The 17,428-nt window shown below is 44.5% G+C and overlaps 1 protein-coding gene across 5 annotated transcripts in view; it reads left to right on the forward strand.

Moving 5' to 3' along the window:
• ZFYVE1 (zinc finger FYVE-type containing 1) overlaps positions 1-17,428 on the forward strand; it is a 48,428-nt gene that overhangs the window by 17,194 nt on the left and 13,806 nt on the right. For 4 of the 5 annotated variants that reach the window (XM_082384331.1, XM_082384330.1, XM_082384332.1 and 1 more), the window contains exons 3-4: positions 5,926-6,430; positions 11,814-12,028. In XM_082384331.1, coding sequence (XP_082240457.1) covers positions 5,926-6,430; positions 11,814-12,028 — 720 coding nt within the window. The remainder of the gene's footprint in view (positions 1-5,925; positions 6,431-11,813; positions 12,029-17,428) is intronic. The other variant, XM_082384334.1, reaches the window with a different exon arrangement.

Below are 17,428 nucleotides of genomic sequence, written 5' to 3' on the forward strand. Positions count from 1 at the left end.
GTTGAACTTTCTTCCTTCCAAGGCTTTTTACTTCAGTTTCTACCCCATCGCTTGCTTTTCCCTTCCCAGGCCTCCTCAGAACAAAGCCCATGTGCTCATTCTTCTTGGAATAATTCTCTGATGGCTAAGACGGAATTTCTTTTTTTAAAAATTTATTTATTTATTTTTGGCTGTGTTGGGTCTTCGTTGCTGCTCACAGTCTTTCTCTAGTTGAGGTGAGCAGGGGCTACTCTTCGTTGCGGTGCACGGGCTTCTCATTGCGGTGACTTCCCTTGTTGCGGGGCATGGGCTTCAGTAGTTGTGGCATACAGGCTCAGTAGTTGTGGCACGCAGGCTCTAGAGCGCAGGCTCAGTAGTTGTGGTGCATGGGCTTAGTTGCTCCGCGGCATGTGGGATCTTCCCGGACCAGGGGTTGAACCCGTGTTCCCTGCATTGGCAGACAGATTCTTAACCACTGTACCACCAGGGAAGTCCCTAAGAAGGAATTTCTTGAGGGAGACTGTCATCATTCCCATTGCCTGCTTGGGGCAGAGGTTGGCTTTGCACTGCTGTAAACTGCTTTGAACTCTGAATTGGAACAGTGGAGATGATCGAGTACTGTTACATTTCATTTTAGAAACTCTCCTTGGAACTCTACGCAAAGTGAAAAGCTTTGTGGGTGAGACAGTGATAGAGAGAGGGGTGGACTGTTTGGTTTCTTCAAGGTGGATGTGATATTAGATAGTACCTTGACTAAGAGTCAGCTATAAAGTCAGTATTAATAATACTATGTTGCTTTGCTTAGCGGGAGTGGAAAGGAGTTATCAGGAGCAAGCAGTGAGATCTTTCATTTTCAGATAGAATCAGTTTAGATCTCACCACATTGGCTACTTTAGTCCCTGGATGAGCAACTTCAGAGCCACAAGCAGGCCCGAGCCCCGCTGCTGGTGCCGCTGTGCCTCTGGAGGCTTTCCCAGTGGGCTCGTCTTTACAGATAATGAGTGATATTCATCAGGTGCCTACTGCTGCCGGGCGTTGTGCCGTGCCCTTTGTGTGCTTTATCATTTAGTCCTTTCAGTAGTATCTGTTATTATCTCATTTCCCTGAGGCTTCAGTAGTTAAGTAGCTTTTCCAAGGCCACATAGTGGCAAAGATGGGATTGGAATTTGGGTGTTTCTGACTTGCTTGAGGTCCACACAAGCTGGGGGAGGACGGAAGGCAGAGGTTGGGGAGGAGCGGCTTTGGGGTGTTGCTCCTGCTTCTGCTGTTATGTAAGGGCCGAGGACCATTTCCAACATGTCGAGTTGGGTGGGGTGGCCAGTTGGCAGGGCTCAGAGTCAAGTAGCTTATTTCACTCCAGGAATGGAGCAAAGTGGTATCATTGATTGCAAACAGGCAGAACAAGTAGAGCAGCAGCCTAGTTCCCTCTGGCCCCTTCCTTCCTTCATCAAAAGGAATCTTCTTATCTTTTCTTTTTTTTTTTTTTTAATAAATTTATTTATTCATTTATTTTTGGCTGTGTTGGGTCTTCGTTGCTGCGCGCGGGCTTTCTCTAGTTGCGGTGAGTGGGGGCTACTCTTCGTTGCAGTGCGTGGGCTTCTCGTTTTGGTGGCTTCTCTTGTTGCGGAGCACGGGCTCTAGGCGCGCGGGCTTCAGTAGTTGTGGCATGTGGGCTCAGTAGTTGTGGCACGCGGGCTCTAGAGCACAGGCTCAGTAGTTGTGGCTCACGGGCTTAGTTGCTCCACAGCACGTGGGATCTTCCCGGACCAGGGCTCAAACCCGTGTCCCCTGCATTGGCAGGCGGATTCTTAACCACTGCGCCACCAGGGAAGTCCTTCTTATCTTTTCTTGACCTTCTCCTCCCCTGATTGAAAACCAGTCTTGCTACCACCTAGGCTGTTCTCTCCTTCCTGGCTCAGGGGAAAATGCCCACAGGGTAAGGATGAATTGAGTAGCGTAACAGGGAGCAAAATAATGTGAAATGCAGAAGGAAAAATGAAGCCTGGTTTCAGTTTGCCAGGCATTTTCTCATTTATCTGTTGATTTGATTAGCAACCAATACCCAGTCAGGGGAGGCAAAGATGGTTATATCCTCATTTTACACGTGAAAAAGTGCTATCAGTGTATATTAAATGATCATCTAGGGCTCCTTGGTAGAAAAATCGGCCTGAGGTTTGAGTTCCACCTCCCAGAATTCTTTGCACTGGACCCATCTGCACATGCCCAACACATGAACTTGTATGTTTAACATAACCCCAGGACACCTGGTTCCAAAATAGTATCCCCAAATGCTGACTCGAATGAGTTATTTCTATATATTATGTATGTCATATGGTGGTACTTAATCAATATGAATCTTGAGACACTTAATTCTGTACCTAACGGCTCCTACAGGCCCCTTTTCAGGTGCCCACTCTTGAGTATCCTGCATAGCAGTTGTTGTTTTTTGGGTAACAGATTCATGAAGGAGTAGATTTTCAGGGGAGAAAACTCCTGGGCTTAGTCTTCTTCCCCAGGACTGTTTCATGGCTCTTGCAGCCGGCCGCTCTGACCTTATCTGACTCCTTGCTGGTAGAGGTTTATGGAGATTTTGTTTTGTTTCTTTTGTGTCCAGCTTAGCAGCTTGGAACAAGGCTGACTGAGTGACACCAGTCCAGAATGGGCTGTTCTGTGTAACTTCTTGTTCCTCTCGGTTGCTTGGGAGATCAGTGAGCCCATTATCAAATGCTGCTGTGTGTTAAGCCCTGTGGAAGATACAGGGTGGAGAAAAGTGGTTAAAGTACCTAGCAAGGTGCCTGGCATTCAGTCATTCAGTAACTAGATATTGAACTCCTCTTATGTGTCAGGCTGTGTCCGAAGTACTAGGTATGTAAAGATAGACTTGGTTCTGCCCTCATGGATCTAGTGAAGGGCACTGTCACTGCAGTGGGCATTCAGTAAATGAAATTATTAATATTAACATTAAGGCTATTAATACAGCAGTAGTGATGTTATTAATAGAATAATGAGTGGTTTACCATCTTGATGAGATTATGAGAAATGAAGACATCATATTATCACACCCAGTGGTCTGTCTACATTTCTCTAACTTCTCTTTATCAAACCAGCAGACTCTTGAGAATCAGGGTCCTGTGTGAGTGACTTATTGTGGGTGGTGTAGGCAGGATGCAACCAGGCCTCTGAGGGCCACTCCAGCCTGGCCCTCAGGGGAGCTCTGGCATGTGAGTGGCCTCATAGCTTTTGTGATGTTTGCAACCATAGGTCATTTCCAAGGGTCACCCTCAGGGGCCGTAAACTCCCAGGTGATTTTGACTAACTCTAGTAGCCTGATAACCAGCCTCTGAAGAAGAGTTGCAGGTGTGAGCCTTTGGAACAAACATACACACAGAAAAGATTTGGCACCTGGGGAATCCAGCCGGAGAACTGACAGGGCCTCTCTGATTATGACTTGTACTGTATCTGACTGTGAAAAGACCTTCAGAAAGGGATGGCCAGCCCTTCACTTCTGCCTTCCAAATTTTGTGCATGTTCCTCTTTGGCCAACTCTAACCCAGAATCGTAGGGGGAAAGGGATTCTAGGAAATGTAGTTCCCAGCTGAACCGTGTTAATGACAGAACAATGACAATGACAGTGACAATGACAGCAGTGTTTTTTCTCTTGTGGCTGGAGGATGCTAGGTGTAAAGGTTCATCCCTCCTTTAGCTGGAGTAGAACACTGCCTATTTGAATTAGGAGCTTTGACCCTGGGGTTCTGTATTATAAGAGTTAGAGACCCTGAGCATCTTTCTGGAACTGCAGTCTGAGATCTCACTGGCACCAGGTCTCTTCCTTCCTGGCATGACTTTTTTTTTTTTTAAAGATTTATTTATTTATTCATTCATTCACACATTCATGCTGTGCCGGGTCTTAGTTGCGGCACATGGGATCTTCATTGTGGCGTGAGGACTTCTTAGTTGCAGCATGCATGCGGGATCTAGTTCCCCAACCAGGGATTGAACCTCGGCCTCCTGTATTGGGAGCGTGGAGTCTTACCCACTGGACCACCAGGGAAGTCCCCTGGCCTGACTTTTTACAAGGACTGCAGTGTTCTTTAAATTGTACAGAGGAATTATGGACGGATGAAGTTTGACTAATAAGTTGTTCTGCTTTTTTTTAAACAGTTTTATTTAGATGTAATTCACATACCATGTATTTGTCATCCTTTTAAAGTATACAATTCTACAATTCATTGTTTTTAGTATATTTATAAAGTTGTACAGCCCTTAGCACTATCTAATTACAGAACATTTTCATCACCCCAAATAGAAACCCTGTACCATTCATTAGCAATCACTCCCTATTCCTGCTTCCCTAGCCTCTGGCAACCACTAACATACTTTCTGTCTCTATGAATTGGCCTGTTGTGGACATTTCATATAAATGGAATTATAGAATATGTAACATTTTGTGTCCAGCTTCTTTCACTTAATATAATGTTTTTTTTTTTTTTTTTTTAAAACAATAATTAACTTTATTGTATAATGTGGTGACTCTGTGAAAGCCAAAGTGTGGAGGGATTGCTTAATGGATCTCTTTTTTTTTTTTTTTTTAATTAATTAATTAATTAATTTATTTTTGGCTGTGTTGGGTCTTCGTTTCTGTGTGAGGTCTTTCTCCAGTTGCGGCGAGCGGGGGCCACTCTTCATCGCGGTACGCGGGCCTCTCACTGTCACGGCCTCTCGTTGCGGAGCACAGGCTCCAGACGCGCAGGCTCAGTAGTTGTGGCTCATGGGCCCAGTTGCTCCGCGGCATGTGGGATCCTCCCAGACCAGGGCTCGAACCCGTGTCCCCTGCATCGGCAGGCAGACTCTCAACCACTGCGCCACCTGGGAAGCCCTAATATAATGTTTTTAAGGTTCATCCACGTTGTGGCATATATCAGTACTTCCTTTTTATGGTTGAATAATATTTCATTGTATGGATATACCACATTTTGTTTATCCATTCATCAGTTGATGGACATGTGGCTTGTTTCCACCTTTGGCTATTATGGATAATGCTGCTATGAACATTCATGTTCAAGTTTTGTGTGGACATGTGTTTTTAGTTCTCTTGGTTTTATACCTAGGAGTGGAACTACTGAGACATATGGTAAGTCTATGTTTCACTTTTTGAGAAACTGCCGTACTGTTTTCCAGAGTGGCTGTGCCATTTAACATTCTCACCAGCAGTGTATGAGCATTGAAATTTCTCCATATTCTCACCCAAACTTGCTATTATCTTTTTGATCATAGCCATCCTAGTGGGTGTGAATGGATATCTCGTTGTGGTTTTGATTTGCATTTCCCTGACGACTGTGGTGTTGAGCGTCTTTTCATGTGCTTACTGACCATTTATATATCTTCTTTGGAGAAATGGCTATGCAGATTTTTTGCTTAATATTTAATTAGGTTATTTTTTTCTTGTTGAGTTATAGGAATTATTTCTATATTCTGGACCAGTAGTCCCTTATCAGATATGTGATTTGCAAATATTTTTCCCATTCTTTGGGTTGTCTTTTCACTTGATGGAATCCTTTGCAGAATAAAAGCTTTTAATTTTGATGAAGTTCATTTATCTATTTTTTCTTTTGTTGTATTGCTTTTGGTGTCATATCTAAGAAGCCATTGCCTAATCCATGGTCATAAAATTTCCTCCTATGTCTTCTTCTAAGAGTTTATAGTTTTAGCTCTTTCATGACCACTAAGTTCTTATACTGACTGAGGCTTTAAAAGTTCCCGTTAGCTGTTTGCTAGGGGTAAGTGCTGGGTGAGAGGCTTTTATCCTGGGACTTCTTTTCTTTGCCACCTTGACAAGTCAATCAAGGGGCACTGGGAAGCACTTGTTCTTCTTGCAGGTGTTTCTAGCTATTTTGCAGTTTCCATATTTCATTGTCTTTTTTTTTTTTTTTTCCTTTTTTTGGGAAGGTAACGAATGAAGAGGACTTTATTAGGAAATTGGACTGCAAACCTGATCAGCATCTGAAAGTGGTTTCCATTTTTGGAAATACTGGGGATGGGAAGTCTCATACCCTCAACCACACTTTCTTTTATGGCCGGGAAGTCTTCAAAACCTCCCCTGCCCAGGAGTCCTGCACTGTGGGAGTGTGGGCAGCATATGACCCAGTCCACAAAGTAGCAGTGATAGACACAGAAGGGCTCTTGGGGGCTACAGTGAATCTAAGCCAGAGAACACGGCTGCTGCTTAAGGTCCTGGCCATCTCAGACCTCGTCATCTATCGAACTCACGCAGACCGACTGCACAATGACCTCTTCAAGTTCCTTGGAGACGCCTCAGAAGCTTATCTGAAGCACTTCACCAAGGAGCTCAAGGCTACCACTGCCCGCTGTGGCCTGGATGTCCCCCTGTCCACCCTGGGCCCTGCTGTTATCATTTTCCACGAGACTGTGCACACTCAGCTGCTAGGCTCTGGTGAGTAGATGCGGTACTATGTCACACATTGACCTTCCTGGGTACACTGGGCTGCAGTAGCAACTTGGTGGTGGTAGATTGCCCAGAAAAATTTCTGCTTGGGCAAGACATAAGGAAGTGTCTCAAGAAGGATGGAGTGATTAACCATGTCAGAATCTGCTCATGATCAGGATGTGGATTGAGAATTGCCTGTTGGCTTTGGCGATTTAGAGGTCCTTGGGAATCTGGATAAGACTGTTTCCCAGGGATGGTGGGCATGAAAGCCTAATCAGAGTGGGATCAAGAGAACAGAAGGAGAAAACTTAAGGTAGTATATTCACCTCTTTCAAAGAGTTCTTTCTATAAAGGGAAGCAGACAAATGAAGTGATAGCTGGCGGCTGATTTGGGACTTCAAGGAGTTTTCCCTTTTTAAAAATTTAAGATGTGAGGTATTGCAGATACCTGTGTACTGATGGGAATGATTCACTAGAAAAGAAGAAGTGCAGATGTAAGAGAGAGAGCAGGAGTGATGTACAGGTGGAGGGTTGACCTTAGGGGCATGGACAGTTCATCCGTAACAGCAGGAGAGAAGGTAGATTATATGGACATGGTTACCGGTAAGTAGGTAGATGTGGTGGATGTGTGTGTGGAAGTTGTCTTATTGTTTCTATTTTCTTAAAGAAATGGGAAGCAAGAGCATCACCTGAGTGGGAGGATGAGGGAGCAGGTGCAGTGACAGTGATTGGATGCAGGTGGGGACGGTAGTGTGGGCCCCTAAAACAGTTACATTATTTATGTTCATTCAGTCAACGAAGTCTATTAAGTGCACAATGTCATGTGCTGAGCACTGGGGCCCCAAGCTGAAAAACAAAAAACAGTTCCCACCCTCGAATAGCTGATAGTCTAGTTGGAGAGACCACACGTGTTCTGTTCTGCAGTGGATGTAGGTCCTGGAGCTGTGAGAGTGCAGAAGAGGGACCCTTTACACCTCCTTATGGAATCTAGGAAAGAGGAGGTGACATTTGAACTCTAGAGACTCGGCTAGATAGAGGAGGGGAGTAAGGATGCTCCAGAAAGAGCAAACCCCTAGTGTTTTGAAGAGCTCGTTTTGTCCAGGGAACTATAGGTACTTGTACAGTGAGTTTCTGGATTCCATTCTCACCCCCTTCAATGCGTCCTCCACAAAGCATGGGGAGTGATGCTTTTTAAAAGCTTAATTTATAATTTAGATCATGTCATACTCTTGCTTCCAACCTGCCAATAGCTTTCCACTAAATCAAAATAAAATCCAGGACTTCCCTGGTGGCACAGTGGTTAAGAATCTGCCTGCCAGTGTAGGCGACACGGGTTTGAGCCCTGGCCCAGGAAGATCCCACATGCTGCAGAGCAACTAAGCCCATGCACCACAACTACTGAGCCTGTGCTCTAGAGCCCATGAGCCACAACTACTGAGCCCACGTGCCACAACTACTGGAGCCCACGCTCCGCAACAAGAGAAGCCACCGCAATGAGAAGCCTGCGCACCACAACAAAGAGTAGCCCCCACTCACTGCAACTAGAGAAAGCCTGTGCACAGCAACAAAGACCCAATGCAGACAAAAATAAATAAATAAATAATTAAAAATCCAGGACTTCCCTGGTGGCACAGTGGTTAAGAATCCGCCTGCCAATGCAGGGCACATGGGTTCAAGCCCTGGTCCGGGAAGATCCCACATGCCGCGGAGCAACTAAGCCCGTGCGCAGCTACTGAGCCTGAGCTCTAGAGCCTGCGAACCACAGCTACTGAGCCCGCATGCCACAACTACTGAATCCTGCGTGCCTAGAGCCTGTGCTCCACAACAAAAGAAGCCACTGCAATGAGAAGCCTGCGCACCGCAACGAAGAGTAGCCCCCGCTCGCTGCAACTAGAGAAAGCCCGTGCGCAGCAATGAAGACCCAAAGCAGCCAAAAAAAAAAAAAAAATCCAAACTCCTAATTACGGTGTCCTCACTCTACCTCCTGCCTCTGTTTCTGAACTCTTTATCTAGTTACCCCCTTTCACTCCCTCCACTAGCTATACCAGCCCTCTTCTCTGTTCCCATCTTTGCATATGCTACTCTGCCTGCCTGGAACAGTCTTTCCCCAGTCAGCCATCCTCTTTCAGATTCAGCTCAACTCTCACCCCATTGGAGCCTTTCCCAAGTGTCTCCTTTAAAGTGGTCCTTCCTGCACCCTGGTGGTCACAGTCTTACTGCATCACCTTTTTCATGTGCATCAGGGCACCCGTCAATGTCTGAAATCATCCTGTTTGCTTACTTGTTTTTGGCCTTTTCCCCTTGGAATGGAAACTCTATGAAGGCAGGAACCTTGCCTGTCTTATTCACTGCTGCCTTTGAAGAGCTTGGATGAGTGCTTGACACACAGTAGGCTCTCATCAGATGTTTGCTGATTGAAGGGGCTCAGTGTGTCTGAAGCATAGATGGTGTGGGAGGGAGTAGTGGATATACTCCGGTATCAGATCATGCGTGGATAGCCTTGATTTAGGTCACAAGTATGGCAAGAGCCCCTGAAGGATTTTAAGCAGGGAGTTACGTGATCAGATCTGTATTTTCAAAAGATCCCCTGCGGCCTTTTGCAGGATGAACTAGAGAGGCATGCCTGGAGGCAGGGAGATGGCCAGAAGGTTACCACCCTACTAGGTGAGGAGTGACGGGGCCTGAGCCAGGGCAGGGGCAGTAGGCGGGAAGTGGACAGACGGGGACTGTATTAAGGAGTTAGAATCTGAAGGGCCTGGGTCTAGTGGGAAGATGAGAAATCTAAATATTCCAGAATGGAAGAAGAGCCTGATTAGCATGCGACTCTGAGATGAGGAGAGGGGGTTGGAAATGCTGACTTTAGGATGCCTCCTGTGATCAGCATTTTTATGCCACTTTGGATCTTTACAACTTTGGTGAGGGGAAAGTCTAACTTCCAGTTCAGGATTTTGAAATAACTAGCCTTTCAAAAGTAACTTTTTTTTTTGCTGTGTGCCATGCACTATGCTAGGTGTTTGTTTATTTATTTGTTTTTTTAAAAATAAATGCTGAGGGCTTCCCTGGTGGCGCAGTGGTTAAGAATCCACCTGCCAATGCAGGGGACATGGGCTCGAGCCCTGGTCCGGGAAGATGCTACATGTCGCGGAGCAACTAAGCCCATGCGCCACAACTACTGAGCCTGCGCTCTAGAGCCCATGCTCCCAACAAGAGAAGCCACCGCAATGAGAAGCCCACACGCTGCAACGAAGAGTAGCCCTCGCTCGCTGCAACTAGAGAAAGCCCACGCGCAGCAACAGAGACCCAACGCAGCCAAAAAAAAAAAAAAAAATGCTGAATAACAAAAATAACATTAAAAAATATTTTTTAGAATTTATTTTTTAAATTTATTTTTATTTTTTGCCTGCGACATGCGGCATTGTGGGATCTTAGTTCCCTGACCAGGGGTCGAACCTGCACCCCCTGCAGTGGAAGCGTGGAGTCTTAACCACTCGACTGCCAGGGAAGTCCCAACACTTTCTAAAAATAAATGCTAACTTAAGATATCTTTGTTATTCAGCTCAGTCAACAGAAGCCATATTGTACAGATGAAGAAACTGAACTCAGCTTAGGTTATGTAACCAAGGAGGTTCCAACTAGCAGGTTGCAAAATTGGGATTCAAAACAAGGTCTCTAACTCCTAAATCCAGAGTTGTTTCTGGAATACCATCACTGTTTCCTGAAGCCTTGAGGTGGAACCAAGACAGCCAGAGTTTATGCAGGGTAGGAGAGGTGCCAGAATTGTGGGCAAATTGATAATTACATATTTCTCTGTCTTGTAGACTTTTGGATTTTGTTAGATCCTGGTCTTTTTCTGGACAGAGAATTCCTAGGTGGGAGTTAGTAGGCAAATGAATTATCTCTGTTTTACAAATGAGCAGACCAAGCTCCCATAATCATTTGGGAGTGATTACTTGTTCAGGGACAAGCTGTGAGCTGATGTTGGGAGAAAGTGAAGGTGGTCAGGCTTCTGGGCGCCTTTGGGAGAAGTCACTTGCTGATGGGCTGCTCCTTCCTTCAAGAGTGACTCACAGGAAAAGTTCAGGAGGAGATGGGGTTAGGGATTGACTGCAGAATTTTGGCTGCTTCTCTTTGATGACTGTACCTTTAAATATGAGCTAAAGCCACATTTCCAGTGTTAATTGGAGTGATTTTGTTGTTAAAGTATTAAAGGAAATTAAAACAAAAAGTCCTTCCAAGTTTTACCTCCAAAATATTTATTGCATCTGTTTATACTGCTACTCCCCAAATTTCTGGATAAATGTTGGTGAAACTATGGGGAGGCTGATACCGTCACACGATGGCAGTTTGTCCACAGCTTCACCAGCATAAGACCAGCACTTTAAAAGTAGCTATTTATTTTAAATGTTCGTTCGTAAGTGACTGGTGGAATACGTCCATAGAATGGAAGACTGTGTAGCTGCTAAAGAAGAATAAGGAATGTCTCAGAGTATAACATGACAAGGACACATATTTACAGTATGTTATTAAGTGATGAAAGCAAGTTGCATACATGTGTTGGTAACTGAGTAGGAAAAGAAAGTCTGAAAGGGTAAACATTGGCCTGTAGTTACCTTTGACAAGGAGGAGGAGGGAGCAGAGGATGTACATTTCTTTCCTTTTATGCTTTGACATGTTTGGATTTTTTTTTAAAAATTATTTATTTATTATTTCTTTTGGCTGCGTTGGATCTTCGTTGCTGCACGCGAGCTTTCTCTAGTTGTGGCGAGCGGGGGCTACTCTTCGTTGTGTGTGGGCTTCTCATTGCGGTGGCTTGTCTGTTGCGGAGCATGGGCTCTAGGCGCCTGGGTTTCAGTAGTTGTGGCACGCAGGCTCCGTAGTTGTGGCTCACGGACTCTAGAGCTCAGGCTCAGTAGTTGTGGTGCACAGGCTTAGTTGCTCCGTGGCATGTGGGATCTTCCCAGACCAGGGATAGGACCCGTGTCGACTGCATTGACAGGCGGATTCTTAACCACTGAGCCACCAGGGAAGTCCATGTTTGGATTTTTTACAGTGAGCACATTTTTTTTAAAAAGGCACTTCCTTGAAGTGTAACATACATACCAAAAAGTGCACATTATATCAAAAGTGTATATGTGATGCATTTTCACAAGCTGAGCATACATGTGAATTCAGTACTAGATCATGACACACCAGCGCCCACATCCCAGCTTGTGCTCCCTTCTAGGCAAAGGTAACCTGAATTCCAACAGCATAGATCAGTTCTGCCTGTTTATGTACTTTATATTTACGGAGTCAGACTATATATCCCTTTAATAATGAAAGACAGGCGACTTTTTTTTTTTCTTGTAAAGAGAGGCCACTGTTCACGTACCTGTTTCTGCTTGTCCAGATCACCCCTCCGAGGTGCCCGAGAAGCTCATCCAGGACCGGTTCCGGAAGCTGGGCCGCTTCCCTGAAGCCTTCAGTTCTATTCATTACAAGGGAACGAGGACATACAATCCTCCCACAGACTTTTCTGGTCTTCGGCGTGCTTTGGAGCAACAACTAGAGAATAACACCACCCGTTCCCCCCGGCACCCGGGGGTCATCTTCAAAGCCCTGAAGGTCAGTTGGCTTCTGCCCTGAGTGCTTCTCATTGGGGTACCGGTGGGTGGTAAGAACACTCAATTCTCCAGCTTTTGTCGGTGCTGGTGATTAGAAATCTGGGCTTGAAAGAGAGGATATATGAAAGGAAGGGCATGAGTGGAGTTTGCACCTGTTGAATGGCCTCATCTTGCCAGGAACACGAGTACGGAGGAATCTTGGATGATAGTTAAAAGGTGACAGGTCCTCATCTTGGAGAAAAACCTTATTTTACCATTCTTTGTAATGAATTCATCAAATCAATTCCTGCCAGTTCTGCTTCCTTTTTTGCAGTTTGCTTTGTGTATACCTCTGTGTCACCACGCCTGCAGACTGAGTACAGAGGAGCAGGGAGGGAGCAGGGCCTTTGGGGCAGTGCTGGGAGTGTGCGATTTGGAGAAGGGACAGGCAAGTGTGGACATGAAGACTTGAGCTAGGGGTTTGAGGGTGCCCTGAGGGTTAGGGCATAGAGCCTGAGACTGGAAGGGATAGGAGGAGCGCTTTTGCGTAAAGCTAGGCCAACCCTGGTTTACCCAGGAACAAACTTTGGGCATATGCTGATTTGCTTAATCCATTGAGTTTAAAAAGTTTTCAGTGGGACATAATGTAAACAATTTATGAATCTGGGTAAATTGTATATGGGAGTTCCTTGTACTATTCTTGCAACTTTTCTACGAGTTTGAAATTATATCAAAATGAAAAGTTAAAAAGAAAAAGGGGGGGTGGTGGATGAAAAGTTACCCCTCAAAAAAGGTTCATGGTTTTTGAATAGTGCTTGGTAAAGGCTGGATGTTTGTATCCTCCCAAAATTCGTATGTTGAAATCCTAATGCCCAGTGTGATGATATTTGGAGAGCTTTTGGGAGGTGATTGGGTCATCAAGATGGAGCCCTCAGGAGTGACATTAGTGCTCTTGTAAAAGAAGCCCCAGAGTGGGATAGGGAGGGAGATGTGAGAGGGAGGGGATATAGGGATATATGTATACGTATGGCTGATTAACTCTGTTATACAGCAGAAACTAACACAAAATTGTAAAGCAACTATACTCCAACAAAGATGTTAAAAAAAAAATAAAAAGAAGAAGCCCCAGAGAGCTCCCTAGCCCCTTCCACCAAGAGAGGACACAGTGAGAAGGCACCATCTGTGAACCAGAAAGCAGGCCCTCACCGGAAGGCCACCATGCTGGCACCCTGATCTTGGACTTCCAGCCTGCAGAACTGTGGGGAATAAATTTCTGTTGTTAATAAGCTACCCAGTCTGTGGTATTTCGTTATAGCAGCCTGAATGGACGGACTATAAAAGCTTGGGCTTTGGAGTCAGACAGACTTGTGTTGGAATCCCAGTTCTGCCATTTACCTGCTGCTTGGTCTTAGGAAATTAGTTTGTCTTTCGTTTATTCATTCATTCAACAAATAAATGAGTGAATCTTTGTGCCAGGTAGAGTTTCAGGTGCTGGGAATACAGTGGAGAATAAGATAGACAACAATCCTTGCCCTTATAGTACTTATTCAGACCTTTTTCCTCGTCTGTAAAAAAGGGGCAATAGTAGGATGTTCCTAAAGAAGTTGAGGAGGGGATTAAATGAGAACACATACTTTAAGAAGCCAAGTACTTGGTATATAGTAAATGTTCCATAAGTGTTAACTAATGTGAATAATGTTAAGGGAAAAAAACTATGAAAAATATTATATTTGAATAATTCATGAATACATATTTCTAATTAGAATTTGAGGTTAAAGTATACTTAGATTTATTGGCTAGTGTCCATGTAATGGCTCAAAGGTAGTCAAGTGGAAGATTACACCCAAGTATTGCAAGCATCCTTAAAAGAGGCCGAATCCATGCTATGTTATACAAAGGGCTGTAAAATCTGATCAGTATGAATATTGACGACTAGGCCAATGGCTGGATTATAGAGTTCCTTAGGTTTTCTCAAAGCTAACCCAGCTTAAAGTTTAAATAAGACCTTCAGGGACACTGAGTGCTCTAAGCAGTAGTTAGTGGTCAGGGATTCTACCCTCAGGTGTCTTGGATGTCCTGCTCCAGGCCAGTTTGTTAGGTACTTTAAAAAAAAAAAAAAAAAGTAAATTTATTTATTCATTTATTTATTTATTTATTTATGGCTACCTTGGGTCTTCATTGCTGCGCACAGGCTTTCTCTAGTTGTGGCGAGCAGGGGCTACTCTTTGTTGCGGTGTGCGGGCTTCTCATTGCGGTGGCTTCTCTTGTTGCGGAGCACGGGCTCTAGGCGCACGGGCTTCAGTAGTTGTGGCGGGTGGGCTTAGTAGTTGTGGCTCACGGGCTCTAGAGCGCAGGCTCAGTAATTGTGGCTCACGGGCTTAGTTGCTCTGCGGCATGTGGGATCTTCCCAGACCAGGGCTCGAACCCGTGTCCCCTGCATTGGCAGGCAGATTCTTAACCACTGCGCCATCAGGGAAGCCCTCTGCCCTTATTTTAATAGTAGTTTCCCTTTTTCCTTATTATGTTTTCCAAGTATTTAAAGGTATTGCCCACATTCTGCCTATTTCCTTAGGATAAATTACAACTCCCAATACTACTGCTGGCCAACCTTTCTGGAGTGTTTACTAACGCCATGTACTGTGCTCTGCGCCGCACGTGTATTCATTCTGTTAATCCTCATACCAACTCTGAGGTGGAGAAATGGAGGCACAGAGGCGTTCATTGATTGGCCTGAGATGACTCCTCTAATAAGTGGTGGAGAGTTTGAACCAGGTAGTCTGACTCCCAAGTCTATATAACCCTGTGTTGTATTCCTTCTCAGTAGTTACTCAACTTTTAAGAAGGTCAGAAGGTGTGGTCATCTTTAAAGGTTCCTGATGCATATTGCCAGTTGCCTTTAGAAAGGACATTCTTATAAGTTGTATTTGTGTGTTTGGTTAATTTAAAAAGTTATTTTTTACATTAGAAAGCAATGTGTGTTTGTGATAAACAACTCAAATAGTACAGAAACATGTAAGGTATGACTTAAGTCCCTTTCTCTCCTCTCCCCTCTCAGTGTATGATAACCGTTGTTAATACTTTCTTGTTTATGCCTCTAGAAATTTTTGGTGCTACATAAGTGCATACAGAAGTATATGTATATAATGTATATGTATATTTTCTCCCTAAATATATCGGATCCTAGAGAAGTTAAATCTTTTTTCCTTCTCCGTATTCTCTTTTCATGTTCGTTATTGAAAAGGAAATGTGATTAATGAGAAAGATTGAGGAGTTTGTAGAATGTGTGTGAGTGTGTGTGTGTGTATGTGAGTGAGCGTGAGTGAGAGAGAGATGTACAGTCTCTTTCTGCTCTGGCTGCTTGCCCCTCTGTTTCCCGATTCATCCTGCCGACCTGATCACTCTTCCTACCATTTAGCCATGTTGTGGTCCAGGCCCCAGTCCCTTTTTTTCCAGCTGGGTTATTTCCCCCACTTCTTGACCACTCACTCCTTTGCTCTGTTTCCACAGTAGCAACAGTCCAGATACCTACCAGCAGGGCATATTCTCACTGATCAAGTAAGTCTATTTAAAGAAAAGAGATGCTTAGGTCCCTATTGAATAAGGGAATTGAATATTGAATTAACTATTGTCTGTATTTACAGTTCTGAATAATGGAGAGAACCATTTTAAAGTTGAATTCGATAGGTTTTATGTAATACCTCCTTTAGCCTCCGATCTCTAAATGTAGAAACTCTGACTTTCTAATTCTGTCACATCAGGAAGCACCTATTAAGTATTTATAAAGTTATTATATTTTTTGGGGGGTGGGTGGCATCATGGATTACATAAGAGTCTCCATTTCAAATCAGAAAATTCACTGCTAGCCTTTGGTGACTGGGGCTAAACTTACAGGTTCAGTAGTAAGAGCCCTGCTGTTGCCAAGGCAACTAAAGTTCAAGATCATCTGCCCTCCAGGCAACCTTTTTTTTTGAATAAATTTATTTATTTTATTTATTTATTTTTGGCTGCACTGGGTCTTTGTTGCTGCGTGCAGGCTTTCTCTAGTTGCGGTGAGCGGGGGCTACTCTTCGTTGCGGTGCACGGGCTTCTCATTGCGGTGGCTTCTCTTGTTGCAGAGCACGGGCTCTAGGCGCGCGGGCTTCAGTAGTTGTGGCACATGGGCTCAGCAGTTGTGGCTCGCGGGCCCTAGAGCGCAGGCTCAGTAGTTGTGGCGCACGGGCTTAGCTGCTCTGCGGCATGTGGGATCTTCCCGGACCAGGGCTCGAACCCATGTCCCCTGCATTGGCAGGCAGATTCTTAACCACTGTGCCACCAGGGAAGCCCTCCAGGCAACCTTTTCCAGATTGGCCTCAAGTGTTTCCTCAGGAAAGGTCCTTCCCTGCTTCTTATGCCTTTGGGACCTCAAGAGGGGGAGAGCCCAAGAAACCCTGGAATGATGTGAGGTTTGGAATTTTTGAAGGACGAAGTATATGGATTAGGTGGTCGTGTCCACGCTGGAAAGGAACAATCAGGTTATAGAGGAAGGAAAACAGTGTCTCCTTACCCTTGTATCTAAAACACATGAACATCCGATTTTCTTTTTAACAGTTACTGTTTTATTCACATACTCATGATTCAGTAAGTCCTCCTGATGCTTGTAAGGTCTCATTCATTACTGACTGCCAGCTCTTCAGTGACTTGTGAGGGAAATGAGATGCTTGTGTTACCCAGCATTTGAGAGGATGGGTGACCAGCATCTGAAGTGATGAGGCTGGTTGGTCTAGGAGTTCTTCTCTTTCTGATGTCACAAGAAGTTACTGTTGCCTTGGCCAACATAATGTCTAGGGCAGGTGATGATGGTGGTTCTGTGGGGATTTGTCCCATGGGAATCAGGCTGTAGCTCGTTTCATGCTAAGCCTTGAGACACTTAGAAATGCCCCCATTTTTCTGAAGAACTTTCAGAGAAGTGGACCAGGCCACTTGAATTTGGAACAGAAAAAACCTTGTGCTTATCACTATTATTGGGCTGCAATTTTATATTTACTGGGGAGTGGCATGCCTTCTGAATTCAACCCAGCTGTTGGATTCATGCTAAATTTGATATTGTTTTTCCTAAGGAAAACTAGTACTTAGGTTATCCTTTCAGTTACCTGGGGCTAAAAATGCTCTTCTTTGGTTTTCCTTATACCTCTTTAGTAACTTCTGCATTCCTTAGTTAGCTCTGCGTTTTTTCTTTCTTATTTTAACACTGCTTTAGGTACATAAGCATCTTTTTGCAGCTAAATATTCACCGACAAATGCAAACAGCCATGAAGACCAATGAACCATCATGGAAGGGAGAGAAGTTCTTATATCCCCTGTGTTACCTGAATTAGTGAGCGTATCCAAGGGAGGGAATAAGAGAATTCTCAGCATAAAAAATAAAAATGATATTAATAATGGC

The sequence above is a fragment of the Balaenoptera borealis genome (assembly GCF_965194805.1).
Source record: "Balaenoptera borealis genome assembly, chromosome: 3".
NCBI lineage: Eukaryota > Metazoa > Chordata > Mammalia > Artiodactyla > Balaenopteridae > Balaenoptera > Balaenoptera borealis.